The sequence below is a fragment of the Podarcis pityusensis genome (genome assembly GCF_964106645.2).
Source record: "Podarcis pityusensis genome assembly, chromosome: 3".
Taxonomy (NCBI): domain Eukaryota; kingdom Metazoa; phylum Chordata; class Lepidosauria; order Squamata; family Lacertidae; genus Podarcis; species Podarcis pityusensis.
This window is the reverse complement of record NC_138026.1, coordinates 64094023-64116443: the sequence shown is the minus strand read 5'-3', so window position 1 is coordinate 64116443 and position 22421 is coordinate 64094023. Positions and strand designations below refer to the sequence as shown.

The 22421-nt window shown below is 38.8% G+C and overlaps 1 protein-coding gene across 2 annotated transcripts in view; it reads left to right on the top strand.

The window, feature by feature from the left end:
• The window catches only part of SHPRH (SNF2 histone linker PHD RING helicase), a 44987-nt gene that overhangs the window by 21149 nt on the left and 1417 nt on the right, over positions 1–22421 (top strand). For both annotated transcript variants that reach the window (XM_080998538.1, XM_080998537.1), the window contains exons 12-29: positions 1327–1490; positions 1581–1837; positions 4560–4681; positions 5847–5935; positions 7305–7397; positions 9413–9520; positions 11498–11640; positions 12351–12524; positions 12824–12886; positions 13218–13443; positions 15212–15355; positions 15596–15697; positions 17339–17410; positions 18323–18511; positions 19052–19144; positions 19441–19527; positions 20747–20925; positions 21451–21531. In XM_080998538.1, coding sequence (XP_080854664.1) covers positions 1327–1490; positions 1581–1837; positions 4560–4681; positions 5847–5935; positions 7305–7397; positions 9413–9520; positions 11498–11640; positions 12351–12524; positions 12824–12886; positions 13218–13443; positions 15212–15355; positions 15596–15697; positions 17339–17410; positions 18323–18511; positions 19052–19144; positions 19441–19527; positions 20747–20925; positions 21451–21531 — 2386 coding nt within the window. The remainder of the gene's footprint in view (positions 1–1326; positions 1491–1580; positions 1838–4559; positions 4682–5846; positions 5936–7304; positions 7398–9412; positions 9521–11497; positions 11641–12350; positions 12525–12823; positions 12887–13217; positions 13444–15211; positions 15356–15595; positions 15698–17338; positions 17411–18322; positions 18512–19051; positions 19145–19440; positions 19528–20746; positions 20926–21450; positions 21532–22421) is intronic.

The window sequence follows — 22421 nt, the reverse complement described above, 5'->3', positions numbered from 1 at the left end:
TGGTCAAAAGCAGCCCTATTTTGATTTGGGCTTGGAAACTAATTTGAAATCAATTCATTTGTTGTGATCAGAGTCACATGCTCCTCATCAGCTACTCCAGTTAGCAGTCTGGCTGCAGCATTTTGGACCAACTGCAATAGTCCAAATGTACGTAGAGCCCAGCATCCTATTTTCACAGTAGCCAACCAGATGCCTATGGGATGCCCACAAGCAGGACATGAGCACATCAGCAGTTTCTCCACTTGTGTTCCCTAGAAACTGTTATTCAGAGGCATACTGCCTCCAGTACTAGAGGTACATGGCAGGTAGTCATTTATAACCTTATATTTCATGGGTTTAACCCTGTTTTTAAGACTCCATCTTGTGGTAGTAAATTCCAGAGTTAAGTTGGGTGCTGTATGAAGAAATGCTACCTTTTGTTTCTCATGAATCTTCTGACATTCAGCTTCATTGCATGGCACCAGGTTCTACTAGCTAGGGCATGTGTTGCCATGGCCAAATTCGTACCTCAAGTAAAGGATGTAGTTGACATACTAGCCAAAGCTATGCAAACATAGTTCCAGCAACAACCTGTTGCCTGTGTATCCAGTTTCCAGGATTACTCCCAAAGTGTGAACTTCATTGATCAAGGGAAGTGGGACCTTCTCTAAAACAGGATGAACTCCAACTGTTTGATCTGCAGTATTATAGATTATGACAGTGTTAGCCAAACTTGGGTCTCCAGCTGTTTTGGGACTACAATTCCCATCATCCCTGACCACTGGTCCTGTTAGCTAGGGATGATGGGAGTTGTAGTCCAAAAAAACAGCTGGAGACCCAAGTTTGGCCAACACTGGATTATGAGCACCTAATAATTGCATTTACAATTGGCATCTATTCGTTTTTAGTAGTAAACTTAAGAAACGACAACAACAAAAATATTTTTTTAAGCACTGGAAAATTTTCTACCCTGTATCATTGCCACCATGCAGTAATCCTTGTTCAGGAAAGCCTCCTAAGAATTAGGAGGAAACTGGAAACTGTCCTTCCATGAACTTCCATATAAAATTTACATTTGTGATTGAAGCCTAGATTTTGAAAAATGTCAGTGCTTTGAAATTGCTGGTGAACTCTGTGTGATACTTTTAAGGGAATGTACTGCTTATTTTAAGCTTTCACAAAGATTTGGTTGTATACGCAGCACCCAAGTTCGATCTCTCCTCCCCCCAAAAAGCAAGCGTGAAGCAATTTAACTTGTCAGGCTTCGCTAAGTTGAATTGTGTATAAGCTTTTTTTTAAAAAAGGTATTTCTTGCATGCAGTAAAATGTGCTGTTCTTTTGCCATAGATTTATATGGATTAGTACTGTTCCTTGGAGCTGATCCTTACTGGGTCAAATATTGGTGGGATCAGCTTCTGTATCGACCATACTGCAGGAAAAACACACAGCCTCTCTACAACTTCATAGCCAAGATAATGTGGAGGTCAGCAAAGAAGGACGTGATTGACCAAGTAAACACACAAGTTCTAAGAATATGTTCATAGACAACATTTTTCACCCAATACTTGAGTTACTCATTTGTCGTTTCGTTTTATTATTAGATTCAGATCCCTGCTCAGACAGAAGATACACACTGGCTCTATTTTTCTCCTGTGGAGAGACACTTTTATCATCGCCAACATGAGGTCTGCTGCCAGGATGCTCTGGCAAAACTCAGGAAGATTTCTGATTGGTCCCTCAAACTTAGCAGCTTGGATCGGAGGACAGTTGCTTCCATTCTGTACCCTTTGTTGCGCTTGAGGCAGGCCTGCTGTCACCCGCAAGCTGTACGTGGAGAATTCCTCCCACTGCAGAAAAGGTTAATTACATTTATTCTTAAAGTGACTCTAGACCTCTCATAATTACGGGACTCTTATACTGATGTACCTGGGTCAGTGGGGCTTATTTCTGGGTAGACTTACAATATTGAAATGTAAAGGTTGGGCATTTTCTGTAGTTACTCTAAAGTCAGTTGGTGGGTGAAATTCACCAGTTCGGTATATGAAAGAGAAAGCTATTTGTTATTCATTTGGACTTCATATTCCAGGCAGTGACTCTAGAAATAGTAGAGTACTTGTGAAGTTGAATTTACAGTGGTACCTCGAGTTAAGTACTTAATTCGTTCCAGAGGTCCGTTCTTAACCTGAAACTGTTCTTAACCTGAAGCACCACTTTAGCTAATGGGGCCTCCTGCTGCCATGCCGCCGCAGCACGATTTCTGTTCTCATCCTGAAGCAAAGTTCTTAACCCGAGGTAATATTTCTGGGTTAGCGGAGTCTGTAACCTGAAGCGTATGTAACCTGAAGCGTATGTAACCCGAGGTACCACTGTATACTTACAAGACAGCGTTTGAAAATACCCTGTATATTCTGCATACAGAGCAAGACATACATACATATATGCAACCTGCTGTAGTCTTGTTACCTCACCTGATGGAACATTAAAGATAGTTGTTGAAGTTCAAATGTCAGATAATATGCAAAACTAAGATCCCACTCCATGTTTTTAATCATTGTGACTTGCATCAAGAAAGTGCAAGTGAGGTTGTAGTAGGAAGGGGAAATTAGTGGAAAGTGAGGAAGGAAGCAGAGGTGCCCTTTGCTTGCAAAAGAGCAGCTTTTGATCCAAGGCTATGAATGAAAAGATATCAAATCTTTTAATTTTAATTATCTTTAACTTACAGTATTCTGAGACAACTAACTGAGCAAAGAAATAAATAGATCTAAACCATGCAGATAGGTTTACCCTAACTGTAGTTGGGATCCATTGACCTGTTTGGTCTTTGCTCTTGACTCAAGACTATTTGTTTACCATAAATTGAACAGTGCTGAAGAATCTTTTACTGCACACACCACCAATTGAAATTCACATTTTGATCTGCAACCAACAAGTAATAGTACTGATTGATTAATCCTTTTCAACTCTGCAGATTACATGTTTCTATACTCTGCTATGAGAAGAAATAGCATAGCAGTATGGCAACTGATGCTGACTATTCATACTATCACAGCCTAGAAATACTAGCTTGTATTGGGAGCAGAATATTGAAACTAACTTTTTAGTGTTTAAGTTGATGCAGCAAGTTCAGGAAATGTGTCAGTGAAATAAAGCAGCTTTAATTTTAACTGAAGGGTTTTATCTGTCCTAGCAACCTATATTCAGTGGAATGTTCATGCGTAGCAACAACATAGCCACTTCAGTAAAGGAGGAGTACAGTAACAAAACAAGTAGCTCCCATAAAAAGGACTGCAGAAAAAGGATCTGTTTCTAAGCTCTTTTTGTCTGAGAGCAATAGTCCATTTTTACAACAAATGGTTGAAATTACATGTGGGTATCCTTTTACTTCTGTGACCATGACACAGTGCTAGAGCTTCTGAATAATAGAAACAATGAACCCATCGTCTCTATCAGGTTAGCAAGCTAGTTCACTGTTGCTTTGCTATCCTGCCCTCTGTGAAGCTGGGGGTCCCAGGTTGTCTTTTATCCACATAATAGCCTGGACCAGTCTCTTGGTTTAGATATAGAATGACATCAGGTTTCTTTGCCTGTTGTTAAATATATATCCTTTTCCTCACAGCATGTCTTTTAGAAATCAGCATTTATTATTTATTTTTACAATTGAACCTGACAGTGAACAATGGCTACTTTCTCTTTTTCTCCCACTCTGGTCCTGTATTGTGCCTGGGGAATGTGAACATGAGAGTACTGTTGCACTCATATCCTGCTTGTGGACTTCATAGATAATCTGGCTGGCTCGGTGAGAACAGAATGCGAGGCTAGAAAGCCTTTGCTCCGATCCAGATGGGGTCCTCATATTCTTAGAACAATCTGCTTCTCTGTTAGGGTGCTTCCACCTGGAAGCCTTCTGCAGGTTTCTGTTCCTTCTTATTCCACTTTCATCAGATTATGAGATAGCAGTGTACTGTCCACACCATTTTAATTTTTTAAAAAAGCAAACAGATGAGTTGAATGTTGTCACCATCAACAAGCCCAGACTAGAATGTTTTTAAAGTGTTTCTCCCTTTTCCATGGGCCAGCATAGCAGGTCCAGTGGAGAGTTTGGGGCTGTGTGTCAAATAATGAAGATTATTTGGTTTGGCCAATGGCATCATGAGACCTTGAGCAGCATGGACTGGGGGAAAAGGAGGAGACCCCTCTTCAGGGTAACAATCCCAACTGCAGTTACTTGTCCCCCTCTCCTGTAGGCTAGCAGTGCCATTCCACTATTTGTTGTGTCACTAAGGTCATGTTACTTGGTCATGTCAAGTCAGTCATTATAGTCTCTCACCACACTTTTGCATATAATGTGGATTACAAGGCATCTAGGCAAGGATTGTATCATTTTTTTCTGTATATTAAATGGAATATATTTAGTAAAAATATTAAATAATAGCAGTAGAACAGCATCATATTTGAATTATACCAGTTACTAGCCCTTTCGGTTTATTATTGTTATAAAAAGTACATTCTTGAAAAGGTGGGCTTATTACCTCTGATGCATATTGAATGCCTGCACTTCATGCTTTGGGTCTCTGTTCCAGCACAATGACAATGGAGGAGCTTCTAACATCACTACAGAAAAAATGTCGAACAGAATGTGAGGAAGTCCATAGGCAGCTGGTGTGTGCTTTGAATGGATTAGCTGGTATTCATATTATTAAAGGTAAAAGTGGCTCATAATAGTTTGGTGTAGTTCTTATGAGTGCAGTAGCACTCATATATTTTATTTTTAGAGAGAGAGAGAGAAAGAGAGATCTTTACTATTTGGTTAATTCAGACTAAATCCAAAGGGCTGATTTGTTTTGCCTCAGATTCTAGCCACTTACTAAATACGAATATCCCTTGGCTCTGAGCACCAAACTAAATTGGGCTAGCTGTGGAATCTGTTGGTTGTTTCTTAAATAGTTAAGTACCAGCCCAGGTGTTTAGCCATTTCTTTAGTAGAGTTACTGGTAAATACTAAAGGAAAATGTGTATGTTCAGGATACTCAAGAAATGACATTTGTACTATAGCTGCAAGCAAAGCTGCAGAATTGTAAGTATGTGGAAGGTTAGGAGGTGTAAGTCGCTGAAATATTACTTCAAGGTAGACTTGGTACACCAAGTTGCAGGAAGAGAAATTTAATCAGAAATTAAGATGGCACTTGGGGAAATACTTGCATGCCTTTTTAAATCAGTCAGCAAAGAGGAGGGCAGTTTTACAGGCCCACTCAAAAGTCTGGTGACCCAGCACACAACTCTGCATCAGCATAAGAAGTACTTGAATCTAACAGGGAATAGTGACTATGTACAGTTTTATTTTATATCTCTTATCTCAAAAAAATATTTTTTACAACATTTTAAAAATATGTTGACTTTATCAGTGGCTGCATACACAATTTTACTGTTTTGATCTTAATGCTACAATAGGTTTGCCGGTCTGTCTCTGTCAAGCTTCCATATGTAAATAGCCAAACAATTTAATATAATACTTTACAGTGATGTTTCTAAGTGTTGGAAATAGGGAATTATTTCTGTTTGGGAACAGACATAGAAAGTGTCTATATCTTCCATATCCAGGGTGGGGAGAGGGTTCCCATTGCTTCTACTTCCCTGGAATGAAAAATCACAGTGGTAGTAGTAGAATGCTGTGTTTTAGCTTTGTTTTCACAGTTGGAAATTTATTCTCCAACTCCTTTTCAGTTATAATTTGTTTATGCAGCATAGATGTCTCAAATTAAAGTGCTTACTAAGAAATCCTGATGGCACTGCGTGTACAGTTGTAGGTAATTAGACATTTGAAAGACAGAAATCCCAATACTCCAGTCTGAAATATGCTAATTTTTCAGGTGAATATGCATTGGCAGCAGATATGTATAGAGAGGTGCTGCGTTCCTCTGAAGAGCACAAAGAGAAGCTCAAAACAGATTCATTGCAAGTATGTGCATAATCTCTGAAGGCACTCTTTAAACTAGTACAGAAATTTTGTGGAACTTTTTTTGCCTTTTTCTTGGCTTTTATGTCTATTCATGAGCTAAAAGATTGATCACCTGATCAGCCATCAAATACCAACCTCTTTTGCGAAGAGAGACCTGGTAATGTCGTCAACTTTCAAAAATCATCATTGTCACCAGGCATATATTCTGATATTTAGGAACCAGCTTATATTATGCATCAGTTTAGTTCAATCTATCCATAAGAGGAAAACTAATTCCTCTGTTTGAAATAGTGTTACATCCAACTTCACATATGAATAGGCAGGTGCTAGGCAAGCATTGGGTTGCAACTAGTGCGTATACTGCAAGTAAAAACAATGATTTCTTCACAAGGATCTCATAATTGTTAAGCACCCTGGAAGTATGGAAGACCAGGATATAAGTATTTTGAACAGTAATAATCTATGGTACCAGATGAACAATGTAAACAGTGAGCTAGGCCTTTCAGCTGGTGATGGTGTTGTTTTTTTTTTAAGCATCACTATAGAATACCTGTGGGCACCTATAGTTCTATAATGTACAGGAGTCAGTTTATTACACCATTACAGGAGTAGAGAACAGGATCTGGCCAGTGGACCAAGTTTAAGAGTAGGACAGAGATGCCCACCAACCAAACGCCTAATTTCAAAATGTTTTTGACCCTACTTGCCCACATAGATTTTGCAGAGAGCTTTTCAAAGGACTGTACAAGACATGACACTCAGCTGTTTTTTGAATCTTCGAAGTCTGCTTACACAATTTCACATATGTGCCCTGGGTTCGGAATGTAACCCTCACATAAATGGGGAGTCACCTGTACTGTTCTTTTCTGTATAACATGAATAAGTGTTTAGTGCCATAACTTTGAGATGTGGGTAGAAGATTACTTACCGTATATACTTGAGTATAAGCTGACCCGAATATAAGCCGAGGCACCTTATTTTAACACAAAAAACTGTGGAAACTTATTGACTCAAGTATAAGTTGGTTCACCACACCACAAGCTTCTCCCTCCCCAGCCCCTCCCGTCCCCCAGCCTACCTAGGGTGCTGCCGAGAGGCAGAGGCTCGGGGCAGCAGCGGAGGAGGAGGAAGGAGCAGCCCGAAAGGGCTGCGTTCAGCCTGCTCGTTCCTCCTCCTCCATCTTTGCTGCTGTTGTATAAGCCATGGTTTTTTTCCCCAGCTTATATACACGAGTATATACGGTAGTTCTATGTGGTAATGTGTTCATGTTTCTGTGGGGATTTTACTGCCAATTTAAACTGCTTATTGTCCGTAATTGTCACCATACGTCAAACTTAATCACTGCTGCCTTTTTTATTGACAAACGCAGAGACTTCATTCTACGCACAACTTGATGGAGCTTCTGGCAGGAAAGCATCCTGGGATATCACCCACTTTGCGCGATAGCAGGCTTCAAGAAGAGGTGATTGTACACTGTGTGCACTTCAGTGTGTTTAGGAATACTTCCCGCAAAAGAGTTTATAAAAGAATGTAATTTGTTACAGGATAGCTCCGAGGCCTCTTACAGAAATGCTTACAATCCTAAGGTCAAATGAAAGGAAATTCCATGTTTGCCATATCTTTCCAGATGCAGCTACATTGCACTTTCAAGGTCACAACTGTCAGTAACAAGCTGCAAGAACAAATGAATTTCCTTATGGAGACTGCTGTGCTTAACTTCTTCATAACCTTATCCTGGCTATTGTTGTAGAGTTAATGCAGTTCTTCTCAAACCTCCACTAACCGTATTGGGCTGTTAATAATAACAGAAAGAGTTTATGGTTGTGAAGTTGAAGCTAATTGAATTGATCAGTACTTTTAAAGGATTGCCTTTAGGAAAAGTTTGGCTGGGATAACTGAAGCTGAAAAACTAGCAAGGCAAGAATGAATACCAATAGATCAGATGTTTTGAAGCTGAACAAGTAACTTTTCACAGATGATGAAAACAAGGATGTGACATTTAATGAAGAACAAACTGTAGAACTGGAACACAGAGTGGGAATTAGTGGCAATAGTTGTAGCGTTATATTTGAATAAGAATTAAGAGGGATAACAAGCAAGTCCATTTGGATAGGAACAATGATTTGAAGGCAAGATTTCATGAAAATACACACTAAAATGATGGCATCCACTCAGGAGGCTGGTAAGCTTTTGTCTTGCTTAGGTGAGGCTGTTCTACCTTCAGTTGATTGCTGATAGAGAAGAGCCAGCTAGGCACACCCTCAAACCCTGGCAAGTTCTTTCTTTTATCATCCTTTGCTAGCTACTACAAGTGCCTGAGTCATGTTTCAGGTTGTACAAAGGAGCATTATTTATTAACTTTATTTGGAAAATTCATAAATCGCTTGATATATATATATATATATATATCCAAGCAATGTACAGATAAAATGTAGCAAAAAACCCTATTAAAAATAAATATGCAGAAGATAATGATTTTTTAAAAAATGATAAAATGAACAAAACTTTTAAAGCAGATGTTTCTTGATAGGCTTGCTAAAATGGGAGAGTTTACAGCATGTGTTTTAAACAATGTAGTAATGGTGCTTTCTTAATGTCAGTAGCCAGGGAATTCCAGGGCACATGCCACACATGGAAAAACCCAATCACAAATGCGCAACAGGCAGCTTATGGGACTGCAAAAGTTGTAGTTCTGCAGATCAAAGGGATTGAATAGGCACATGTGGGGCAAGGTGAATTTCTTAAATAAATTGGTCCCAAGGAATTAAGAGTTTTATATACCTTAATATCAGTTTATTTTGCTGATGTCATTAAAACATCTAATGCTTAATATATGCTAGCACTAACGAGGTGATAGACAGGATCTCTGCCCAGAGTTGAAATTCACAATGTTAAAGGTAATTATCCAGATAAGTGTTAGGGACGAAGTAATATTTCATTGTTGTCCAGAACTGGCAAGTTACGTCTGTTGTTGATTATATTCAAATAAACTTGCAATATTCCAGATAAACCTGAATATCCGTTCTATTTAGAAAAGCTGTGCAAGTTTCTCTGTGTTCTAGGGATAAGGGCAGTCCTTACTGAAATATGGCTTTCAAAGAAAATATTCCCTATGGTTGGTTGGTCTTACTTACTATGGCTTGCCCATAGACTCATAGAGTTGGAAGGTACCCCGAGGGTCACCTAGTCCAACCCCCCTGTGATGCAGGAATCTCAACACAAATGTCTCTTGAGTCCTTCTGTAGATTTTGTTGTCGGTAGCAGCTATGTTCATATGTGATTCTAGCTTGGTATAGCAATTTATGTTGTGGCCTTTCTGGAGAGTGAAAGTAATTAAAAATGGCCTAACACTCTTCTAAAAAACATAGTATTCTATTTCATCTACATTCACTGGTAATAATGTATCAACTATTAACTAACAGTGTTGTAAGTATTTCAGTGTTTGGTGTCTTTCTCTTTCTATAATTTAAAAAACAGTGTGAGCAACTCCGTCAACATTATATGAGCAAATCAAACGCAGAAGTTTCTGAAGCCCACCAGGCTTTGCAACCAGTGCTACAGACAATCCATGAACTCCAGAAGAAAGTAAGATTTTAGTAATATTTTTGACTTGCCTTTTGATGATATGTGAGCTATGTGGGATTTGTATACAGTGGTACCTCAGGTTAAGTATTTAATTCGTTCCGGAGGTCTGTACTTAACCTGAAATTGTTCTTAACCTGAAGCACCACTTTAGCTAATGGGGCCTCCTGCTGCCGCCGCAGCACGATTTCTGTTCTCATCCTGAAGCAAAGTACCGGCACTTAACCCGAGGTAATATTTCTGGGTTAGCAGAGTCTGTAACCTGAAGAATATGTAACCTGAAGCATATGTAACCTGAGGTACCACTGTAAATCTCTAAAAATGTGCCCATGAAAAGATTCCCTACTGCAACAAGGTGGATCAGAAATGGAGTTCTAGAAAATTGGCCTTCAGTGGGCTATATCCAATGCTGCAGTTCCATTAATGCAACAGACTTCCACAGTGCAGGTGAATTTCTACCCGTACAACAGGACTCTCTGTGGTTCTCCTGCTCCCTGCAGCCCCACTTGTGCCTTCAGAAGTCTGCTCCAGAGCAGATTTTTGTGGATGCAGAGAGGGAGGGAGCAAGGAGAGGAAGGGAAAGTCCTGTTATGTGAATTAAAATGTGCATGCCAGTTTTAGATACAACCAATGCATTGTTCTTCCACAGAGTTTCTACGGAATAATGTATGTTCACGTTTCTCTCTGCCTCACTCCTGTCCATAAACATTTAAGATGCATGAATTGACCTGTGAATATACAAGTTAACAGCTTCAGTACATGCAAATGTTATAAAACTTTGGAACTGCCCCAATAAAATAGATAAAGCAAATTTTCTTTATCATGGATTTTTTCTGTTCCTCCAAGGAGCTCATTCCATCTTAGGCTAATTTACTTCACACTTGACAATGGACAAAAGAGCATGTTTGGCTGAAGCTCATGGCTGATCCTTCTGAGCCTAGTCTGACACTCTGTTTGCTGCTGCACTCTACAAGACACATTGTGCGCTGGGATGATAATGAACACTGATGGCTATGTTCAGGCATAACACTGTGATGTGAATGAGCCTGGGGCTTGCACACAATTCCCCTTCTGCCTTGGCATGGCCACAAGGAGTTCAAAAGGTTTCACTTCCCTTTTTGCTTATCCCTGGCATCTTGTTTAATTCAAACTGACAAGTTGCTAGTTTAAAAGAAGCCAGCTCTTTCCTCCTCTTTGCATTGGAGGGGAGAGTACGAGTTTCTGAGGCTTACGTATGCTCATTCACAACACTCTAAACCAAGGTTTATTTTAACATCCAAACGCATCCACTGTGACTTCCTCACTGAATCACATTTGCATTTGTTTCTTCAAATGTAAGTTGAGCAATCGCTTATACCAGGTGTGGAACAGCAAGATCAAGGGTAGTGTCATTTCTGTAATCCTTAAACAAATGGTGTTTCACTTGGAGATGCTTTGTTTCTCTAAAACTAATAAAAAGCAGTTCTCCAGATGAGACTTGCTTTTCTCTCTAAGAAGCAAAATTACTTTAAGGCAAGAATATGTCAGTTTTTAACACGTAGCTCCTCAAGGAAGATCTTAGGAAATAATTCACTACAATAGGCCTTTCTCTTTTAAGCCTCATTTTGGGGTGTAACATATGAAGAAAGGGGGGAAGTACTCATGTCATTAAAGAGATATGCTCACCTAATTGCACTGTTTCCACAGTTTCAAATATTCCTCATTTATTTTTCATTGTTAAATCTAGCTACTGATTTGTCTCTCGCTATCTTAAACGCTACAAAAAATAAGTAAACAGAGTAAGAGAAAATACTTAAACAATTGTTTATATTTAAAAATCAGTTTTGAAATTATCTAAGATGACTGCAGTGTGTCAAAATTTACCTGGGGAAAAGCTGCTGGTCTTGTATTTAGTCACAAAAAAGTGTGTGTTTCTCAGGCATGTCTTTTTATCACACAAGATGTGGCGCATGTATTTATGGGCCTATTTTCTGCACCTAGATGCGCTCCAATTCACCTTGGTGGTTGGATGTGATCCAGTCAGCAATACAATATGCTATTGATGAGGAGCTTGTTCAACGGGTGCAAAACGATCTTACTAGCAATTACAAACAACAAACTAATAAACTCTCTATGGCAGACAAGTAAGTCAGCAGCTACAAAGGTAATGTTCCTTATCATAATTCTCAAGTTTTACTCAGTTTGTGACAGCTCATACACCATGCCCAGGCACTGCTTGCTTGCAAACATCTGGGCTATCATTTAAAATTTGAAAATGCTTCAAGCGATGTATGTATCCAAATACAACTTTGGTTTTCAAAAATGTAAGTCTTCTGTTCCCTTTTATGTTGATTTAAATCTTAGTTGTGCATTAGGTGTATTTTTATGTTTGAGATAATAGTCTATGGATTCATTCATCTCTTTAGCAATTATTTTTGCTCTGGAGCGTAACATTATTTTTTAAAAAATTACATCATTTCGCTCTTAAAGCACCATTTTCTAGGAATAAGTAGAATTGTATGTATATTTTAAAATATCAGCTTGGTATATATTGCATTGGTGTATGCTCTACATTGACTTGCCTTTTCAGAAAACTGCAATTGTCTTGTATAGGCACATTACCTCACTTATAGGCTACTCACAGAGATCGCTCTGCATTCTGCCAAAAGTCAAAAGCAGAAATGTTTGCAAGCTGTTAGCCACATAGCCAGTTCTGAATGTTCCTCTGATAAAAATTTGAAGTAAGGTTTGCATCCTCATGCCATTCAGCCAGAAGAAGTTGCATACAGTATATGGGCCGTGAGTCAATCCAGTGATTTCAAAATAAAGTTTTGACTTTTCCTGTTTTTGCTAGATTCCGTGACTGCAGGGGTCTTCAGTACCTGCTCACAACTCAAATGGAAGAAGTGAAGAAATTCCAGAAACGTGTGAGAGAGGCTGTGAAAAAACTGGAGGGCCCTCCTTCCAAAGAGGTTATCGAGGCTGCCACTATCTGCCATCTGCGCCCTGTGAGGTTGCCCCTAAACAAGTAGGTGTGAAAACACCTAGACCTCTGTCACTGGGATTCCAATTAGCATTTCTTCTAATAATGAGACACATATCCCACAACTGAAGTGAAGCAATCAAGTGTGTGCATGGATCCTGTTGAGTTTTTAAAAACCTAAATATATTTTTCTGATTCTCATGTTATATTTCTTATTAGGCATCTCAGTGGGGTTAGTTTCCAAATCTTTTTATTAATTGAAAGAATACTGATACCAAACTTTGGAAAATTTAATTGTTTATTGATCTTCTAAATGTTTCTCTTTGTAATATCTTGTATTCCAGCTGTGTCTTCTGTAAGGCTGATGAATTGTTCACAGAATATGAGTCAAAGCTCTTCTCCCATACGTAAGTGATTTTCTCCCTTTTTGTGCACTTGTGATGAAAGCAAACTTCTTTCATAGATCAGAAAGCAGTTTCTGCTGTGACCTTCTATATCCTTTCTGGATAGAAACGAGGTTCCTTCTCTTTGAGAGCTGCTCCACCTCTTGGGAGTGTGAAACTCAGGTGAATTATGTTCTCTTTCACTGTGTTCTTGTGAGGAGAATTGGTATAAGTTTTAAAATAAGGTCACTATATCAAGCACTGTAGCGTTTGTTTGCCTATTATCTTTGATTTTATTAAGATTCATATGGACTTCAGATATGATGACTACTCTAATTCTTCTACATTATTTAAGTGTAAAGGGACAGATGGCAATCTTTGAAGAAATGATAGAAGATGAAGACGGTCTGGTTGATGACCGCTTACCTACCACAAGCAGAGGTCTCTGGGCAGCAAGTGAAACTGAGCGCTCTTTGAAAGCTATACTGTCTTTTGCTAAAGCTCATCGAATAGATGCCAAGGCAATTGAAGAGGGCAGCATCTTTTTGGAACTTTTTGAAGCATGGAAAAAGGAATATAAGGTACAACAGTCAGAAGAAATCATGGTGAAAAGTTCAGAACATAAGGAGCATTTTAAGTTGTTTGGTTGATATGCATATAGACAACTCATGCATAACAGTCATAGCGATTGATTTATTTGTAAACCTCCTTTCCACAAAAACATGCTTAAAGCTGCTTACAAGAATTATAATGACAAGCGTCATAAAACAGCAATATATACTGGTGGCGCTGTGGTCTAAACCACTGAGCCTCTTGGGCTGGCTGATCAGAAGGTTGGCGGTTCGAATCTGTGCGACGGGGTGAGCTCCCATTGCTCTGTCCCACCTTCTCCCAACCTAGCAGTTCCAAAGCATACCATCCAGGGGTCCTTTACCTTTAACTTTTACCTAACAGATAATCATTTCATACAATGATAATTTATTCAATAAAGAATAAGGATGGTAATAATACATAGCACATACAACCACAACATTTCATATGTGTGATCAGTATGTATATTCTTATTGCTGTGTTAGGCAATTGTCACAAGCCACCATGACCCCTTGCATTGCATAATCTTTTGACTTCACTGTTCACAGTTGTTTTCATTTGTGTGGAGATGCACATAATGTAAGTGGTCTCAGTGGGCAAATATGTAACCAAATATGTTGGGTAACATATACTCAAAAGGTTCTGCTCTGATTAATGAAAGGGTATGCCACAACAAAATGGTTAATGTGCCACAGAGCTCTTTGTTATAGATGTCCCCAAAGCAGTTTTCTCTAAACTAAAGGGCTCATTTTGAAATGTCATTCCCAGCTCTTCATTGCTCATGTCTCAACCCTTAGGTGCAGGATGGAGGCTTTGTCATTCAGGCAGTCAAATTACTGGTGCTAATCAGCCATTTATGACATTAATGTCCTTCTAGTGTTGCAAGTGGGGAACAAATTGTCTCTTCACATATGGTTGCTTTGAGGACACATATGGAGACCTGTTACCAGTGACAAAAAAGGCTGTGCATTTGTTTCTTCCATCTGTCCAGTACTGGTAAACTTTCAATTGGCTATGTAGCCTTTGCAGTACTGCACCTGGTAACTCTACCAAGGCCTCGCATTCTGTGCTGCATGGCAGCAGCATTTAAAAACTGAAAATTGATTCCTGTGAAAGCATTTTTAAGTTGATATAGTTCTTTATTCCTCAAACTATAGCTGTTGGCTAAGAGAATGAATTGTAAACTAGGAAGCTGTAGGTTAAGTTTCATTTTAGGCAGAAATTAAGTAGTCTTTAGGCAAGAGGTAGTGTCACAGCATTGGATCCATAGCTGCAGTTTGGGGATGATAATAATACAGGCTTACATCCCTAGGTCATTGTAATGATATATACATGATATATGTGCTAAGAGTACTGTACCTTTAAAATATTGACTTACATTTTCTCTAGTTTGGCTATGTTTCAAGTTATTTTGTGAAAGCAGGCTTTTTATTCTGTCTTTGGACCCTTTAAAAACAATAACAACCAGGAATTGTGCATACTGAAGTGTGCTTAGTTTTGCGAAAATAGCTGGTTTTCCCACTCATAGCTAACACAGAATTTCTAGTTTACTGTAACTTTCTTCTGTGTACCTGTGTGGGTGGGTATGCATATATTTTGCACTACAAAGTACAGTAATTTTACAGTGCAAAGCTGTAATTTTCCATTAGATTTTTTTCTATTGGTGTTATTTTGAAATTCTTAGTGCTGGGACACAGAATTATTTGTTAACCACAGCTTACTGTGCTGCTGCTGATTATCTTTTTATCTTCCCTTCAGCTGCTTCATGAATATTGGATGGTCCTCCGAGATCACGTGTCTGCCATTGATGAGCTTGCCATGGCTACAGAACGGTTTAGAGTGCGTCATCCGGAAGAGCCAAAACCCAACCACCCTGTTCTTCACATAATTGAGCCGCATGAGGTGACAAGATTGCATTGTATCTGAAAAACAGTAGTGCTGATTAAGCCACCATTTGGGACTGCTGCTTGCCACTAAACAGGACTTTAAAACCTCAGTCCTGCTGTTTGTTGAATGTTCTTTTTTTAGCATCTCTTCATTGTTTTGGGACTAGATATAACTTGCACACCAGGATTATGTGTTTATTGTATTATATCTAGAGATTGCCTTAATGATCACTGAATGGTTCCATTTCTTTTCTAGGTAGAACAAAATCGAGTGAAACTCCTGAACGACAAAGCAGTTGCCAAATCACAGCTTCAGAAGAAACTGGGCCAGCTCCTCTACCTCACTAATTTGGAAAAGGTAAGGTTGACTTGCACCATTTCCAAATTACATTCATGCGGAACCCTCTATTACCTTGTAGATACGATTTTCTCTTTAATCTTCCCTCGTATTGTTTGAATATCTAAAAGAAAGAAATGAGGGAACAGGGATTCCTACTTTGCATTGGCGTTATCCTCAAAGAGATTCTTGGAGCCGAGACAAGAAAAGCTGTGCTGAGGTTCTGCAGATTTTACCTCATACCTTCAAGTATGTCCAGTATGGATTTAAAGGGTACAGGATAGACTCAAAACTATGACTCCTTAAACAGCTGTAGATACCTATTGCAGATGTTTGTATAGCTATGTCAAGAAGCAGGATACCTTCCAGAATGTGCTTCATAGCTCTAAATAATACAGTGGACCCTCCGGACATGAACTTAATTCGTTCCGGGTGTCTGTTCGCACCCCGAAAATTACTTAAGTAGATGTAGCATTTCTGTGCACGCACGCGTCGCAGTTGAGCGCTTCTGTGCATGTGTGAGGCACGCAGAGTGCTTCTGTGCGTAGAGCGCTTCCGGGTTTGCCGTGTTCACAACCCAAAAGTTACGTTACCCGAAGGTAACATAACCCGAGCGTCCACTGTATACAAATTGCTAACCTTCACATAATTGGGACTTTCTGCTGATTTGAATCACTGCAAACTGCTCTAATTAAACAAAAGGAAAAATCTCATTCTTCCTTTAATGCCAGCTTTGTAATTTTTAGATCATAGTGATGAGAACTATGCAAGCCATTTTTTGCACAAAATGAATTCATTCTCTCCCTCTCTTATATACATGAACTTACCATACTACATAGCTAGCTAATTCTCAGGGAAGTTTCAAAACCAGTTTGAAATACTGAAGCAGGCTGTTGCCTAAATGATAAAAAAGACAGAAGTCCCACTGGGCTTGTACAAGCTCTTGGACACACCTAAAATTGTCTGGATTGTATTTTAAAATCATGACTCAGAATTAACCCCCCCCCCCCGGTTGCCCCTTGGAAGTTTTAATAGTTTTCCATGGAGTTGTTTGCATTCATCAACCATAGTGCTTTAAACAATTCTTTTTAAACAATATCTCTCATAGAAATCCTAAAGTGGATCACTGAATCTCAGACAGCATTTTCTCTTTTAGTTTTATAACTCCTGAAAAATACTGGCTTGAATCCAAATATGCCCTTCTGGTTACAGAAGGGCTGTTGACCGAGAGAGAGAGAGAGAGCGCGCGAGAGAGAGCGCATAGCATGAGAAAGTAACCCCAATTCAGAAAAGATTTTTCTTTTTCCACAAGTTTATTAATGGAGTTTGTATGCTACAGCTTGTATTGTATGGTTCTCATACTGTAATAATGTAATCCCAAGTACATTATGGTACTGCACTGTAAGATGTCTTCCACAAGCTTGCACAAGAACACTTGGATAGCACTAACACACACATGAGTCTTTGAATCCAAGCTATTGCTTTTATTTTTCTAGGTATTGCTTTATTTTTAACATACTTACAAACAGGTCCTATATAATGAATTGCCAAACTTACCACACTTTAAAGTTGTTCCAGCTTCAAATCATTTGTAAGATTACTTTAAGTATTAATTTACTTTTACTCCCTCACCCAAAATGTTTTTCTTTAATACTTCCATAGTCTCAGGATAAAACAACTGGAGGAGTGAATCCAGAGCCATGTCCAATTTGTGCACGGCAACTGGGAAAACAGGTAAGACATTCACCTATGGATTTTTCTGTAGAGGATCTTAAGATTTCATATTTTTAAAGTTAGTGCCAACCAAACTTCCCTGGGGAGAGCATTCCACAGAGAACCACCACAGAAAAGGCCCGTTCTTGTGTTGTCACCCTCTGGACTTCTTTCGGAAGAGACACCTGAAGGGCCCTTGATGTTGATGACAGGGTCCAGATTGGTTTAAGTTGTGTTTTTATGCTCTATTTGTAATTATATCCATTTCAGTAACTCCTTGTTTTTTACCTTTCTTTTGACTTTATAATCAAAAGCTCCTTGTGTGTAAATAGATAGATAGATAGATAGATAGATAGATAGATAGATAGATATAGATACAGTGGTACCTTGGATGTCAAACGTAATCCATTCCAGGAGTCTGTTTGACTCCCAGAATGGTTCAGAAACTGAGGCGTGGCTTCCGATTGGCTGCAGGAGCTTCCTGCACTCAATCAAAAGCCGCGGAAGCTGCGTTGGATGTTTGGCTTCCAAAAAACGTTTGCAAACCGGAACACTCACTTCCGGGTTTGTGGCATTCGGGAGCTGATTTGTTCGGTAGCCAAGCCGTTTGACAACCAAAGTACAATTGTATATAGATTTATAGAGATAGATAGAGAGATATGAGAGATTTTTCTGATTATTCCAGAGATCAGTGTACAGTTGGGGTAGCAACATCACTAATGGCTTCTTCCCTGATTCATGCCTTTAGTATCCTTAAGTAATGTGTACATATTAATTGCAACCAGCATTGTAGATGGATTTCTTCATAGAACTTAAATTCGAATGTTTAAAAATTAAAATTTTCCACTTAGTTCTAATGTATTGTCATGTTTGCATATGAACGCCAACATCACATATGTCTTTGCACTTACTTGCTGTTATTTCTCCCTCTAGTGGGCAGTGTTGACATGTGGACATTGCTTCTGCAATGAGTGTATAGCTATTATTATAGAACAGTACAGTGTTGGCACCCGCAGAAGTTCAATCAAGTGTGCCATCTGCAGACAAACAACATCACATAAAGAAATCTCCTATGTCTTCACTGCAGAGGCAGCAAACCAAGAAGATGATATACCTGTGAAGGTAAACTGTCATACAGATGGGCACTTTTTATATTGATTCAAGTTTCTAATAATCCTGTAAGAGTATTTACATTTTACATTTTTCTTACTTGGAAGAAAGTTTAGATGCATGCTGACTGGCAACAAACCTAGATTTTTAGGAGGGAAACCAAATGACTGATTTTTAATGTTTTAGTATGTTTGTTTGAACTGAGTTTTCTGTAAACTTAAAAGTTGTGGCCTCATTTAATCCCAATACTGCTGTCCTGTGTCTTATTTTGTGTTACTTTACATGTGCCTGCTCCACTGCACCTCAGTCCGCAACTAATTACTTTTAATTTAAAAAAAAAATCACATGGAGGTACTTCTATTTGAATAACATTTTTGTGAAATGCTTACAATGTTTCTATGTAACTTTTAAAAATAGGATAGATTTCTTTATGGAAATCATTTATGGCAAATTTCACTGTATATATTTATATAAACACACAGTGATACTGAATGACTTTAATCAGATGTGAACTATATAAAGGAAACATAATCTTCAATTTCTTTTTCAAAGGGAAGTCACTCCACCAAAGTGGAAGCTGTGGTCAGGACTCTAAAGAAAATCCAGTTCAAAGATCCAGGAGCCAAATCCCTAGTTTTCTCAACGGTATATCTAAAAGTTTTAAAAATTAAAACGTACATTAATCAAAAGGTGGTATATAGCTAGATTGTTTATTTCATACATTTTGTTTACTGCTCGATTGTAAATGCACACACAAACCTCAAAGCTGTTTGGATTGGGTGATGGTATAGCTAATGCAGATAATTTTAAGTTAAGATGAAATTAGGATACATGGGAAAGTATAGCTTCTTGTTTTCTTCCCACCTATTTTAGATGCTGGGTGCTCTGATAAGTACCATCTTGTTTGTAATATGGAAATATCTTCTTTTTATATTTTATAGTGGCAAGATGTGCTCGATATCATTGCAAAAGCGCTATATGATAATAGCATGGAGTTTGCTCAAATCAATGGAATTAACAAATTTCAGGTATGTTTCTTCAACTGCTCACTGATGGTAATTTAATCCTTTGCTTTGTCTTGAGAGTAACATTATGAGGATTTCAGAGAACAGACGTCTGCCGGAACATATTGGGACAGGATTCACCTAACAAGTCCCATTAGCAGAAGCCCTGCTCAAGGGTTTCTACTTGCACAACGGCGCTTTCTCCTGTGCATTCCTGTGCCCCCAAAACTGGGGGGGAGGCAAATTCCCAGGACTAGGAGGTAGGGAGAACAGGGGAGATTGTTCCATCTGGCAAGCTGAAATGCTTGTCCTGAAGGAATGATCAGAAGACTGTGACATTGTATTTGAGCTGATAGCACCTAGCACTTGCTTGGCGCGGAAATAAAAAGAATTAAACTGTCAGAGAGCTAGGCTAATTTTAGAGCTACTAGAAAGATAATGCCTACTCCCTGTTAATTGCAGCTAAGCAAGTCAAATAACTCAGGAATGTGGATGTAACCCCACCCCCATTGTGTCTGGACCAAGCTCCATCTGAAAAGCCCCCCTCATGCCCACCTAGCACATTTAATCTCTGAGGTCATCAGAAAGAAAGGAGGCAGCAGCCAGGCAACCCTCTATCATGCCTGAATACATCTGCAGCTGTACTTGATGCCCAGACACCCTTCCCGCATACCTGTGCTAAGGTATAGTGCACACCTGCTCTCTCTGTCTCAACACTCTCACATCACATCTAGCCTAAGACTGTTTATTGTGTTTTAATTATTTACAGTGATTTTAATTAGTCTTGTGTCTGCTTAGGGAGCCAATTTTGGTTTATAACTTGGGATTAAAATTTAATCACCCATTGTTCATGTTCATCGCTGCTGTGAAGTTAACAGTGGCTAAGGTTTCCATTTCATGCAAGCTTTGAAACCCCTTCTGACTAGCTTCAGGTCCTTTGCTGCAGTGGTGATGAGCTGCTTAATCGCAGGGAAGTGAGGAAGGAAAATTATTCTTCCAGAGCTGCAAGGGAAGGAATAGTTATAGTCATTGTTAACAGGAGAGAGTTATTGATATATGTGCACCAGCCCTAAGTATTCTCGGGTTGTGTATGATCCATTACCTCTCAGATACACTCTGTCTTTGTAAAGAATTTAGGATTCAAGGGTCACTAGTCTGTCACACTTTATAGCAGCTGAATTTGTTCTTAAATATACAGGGATCTGGTGAAGTTTTGAATATTATTCTTTATTTTGCCTTTCAGGAAAATCTATCTGCATTTAAGTATGATCCCAAGATCAACATATTGTTATTGCCTCTCCATACTGGCTCAAACGGATTGAATATTATTGAGGCAACAAATGTCCTCCTAGTAGAACCTATCTTGAATCCAGCACATGAGCTACAGGCCATTGGCAGAGTGCATCGCATTGGGCAAACTAAGTAAGGATCAAAACTGTTTTGGGCTCACCTAACTGCCACTTAATGCAGTGTATGTATAACCACTCTGAGGTTTTCTACAATTAAGCGGTATATAAATTCTAGGAAATAAATTAACTAAATGCAGCGTTAGGGTGTCACATAATGTACGACTATAAATTGCAAGTAAGTGGCAGGTCAGTAGAAACAGGAAGTACCAGCAGAACCAACCACTTGCCAATAACCTGATCTCATTATGACATTGGCTGGTCAACACCTGTCAAAATTTCTGTAGCCAGTATTGTCCTAAAGCTACAGTATAATTCTAGCATTTTCTGAAACATAAGTGGTTTATAATACACATCACATGCTTGTTGTTGGAGCTATTATAGAGTAAGCAATAAAGACTATGAAGGCTGTAATCCTAAACTTCCTTTCTAGGGAGTAAGCCCATTGAACACAGTGATCTACTGCGTAAACTAGTAAGGGATATCCCTGTAAGTAACAACGTGTGCTGAATAGTCTTTTCTTTCCCCCAAAAAAATTCAGGCCCACAATTGTTCATAGATTCTTAATCAAAGCAACAATTGAAGAAAGAATGCAGACAATGCTAAAAACTGTAGAAAGGAGGTAAGTAAAGCCTGTCTATACAATATTTCATTTTTCAAATTTGTATTCAAATTTGCAAGGGCAGCTACCCCAGACATAGAAACTGAAATCCTAGACACTTACTGCTATGTAAGTAAGTCCTAGTGAACTCAAGAGGACTTACTTCTGAGTAGATATGCATGGTGTTAGAAGCCAGAAAAAAATGTTAACAAAAATGTATTGTGGTGCAAGAAGGGGAGGCATTATGCAAGTGATATTTCTGCAGTCACAAATGATTACGAATTTCTACATAGTACTCACAAATGCAACAAGTGGGCTTGTTGCCCAAAGAATATTGCTTTCCCCAAGCAAAATAAAGCCCTTTGAAGTATTGTGGAAATCAAACCCCTACAGCAGAAGAGTTTCCCTAAGGATCAAACATTTGAATCCTAGGCAGTAAGGAACTGCATGCACACTTAGATATAAACTGATCCTATGGTAATGGTTCTCTGGTTTGTCCTTCTAATTTGTATGTATTTCCAGATCTTTCATGTATATAGAAAGCCCTAGAATCAAAACTAGTGGTGTGGTTTGCCATCACATACATTCAAACTTTACTCCTCATTGGCATTATTTTCAGGCTACTGGAACTGAAGGGCTTGGGGGCATTTTTCCAAACAAAATTAAGACAGAGTGAATTTACTTCGAATTTTTGTATTGTCTGATATTCATAGCGAGCCCACATTGTCAGGTAACATACAAAGCAGTGTGCACAAAAATCAGTGCGGGTTGTTACAGGTGGAGAACTATATACCTGTTTACCATTCACAAGCACAAATCGGCCTTTTCTGTAAGTCTGCTTTTACGATAATAGAGCAATCTAAGTTGGTTTTTGACCATCTTTTGCAGGTAACATAGCATGTTGATAACAA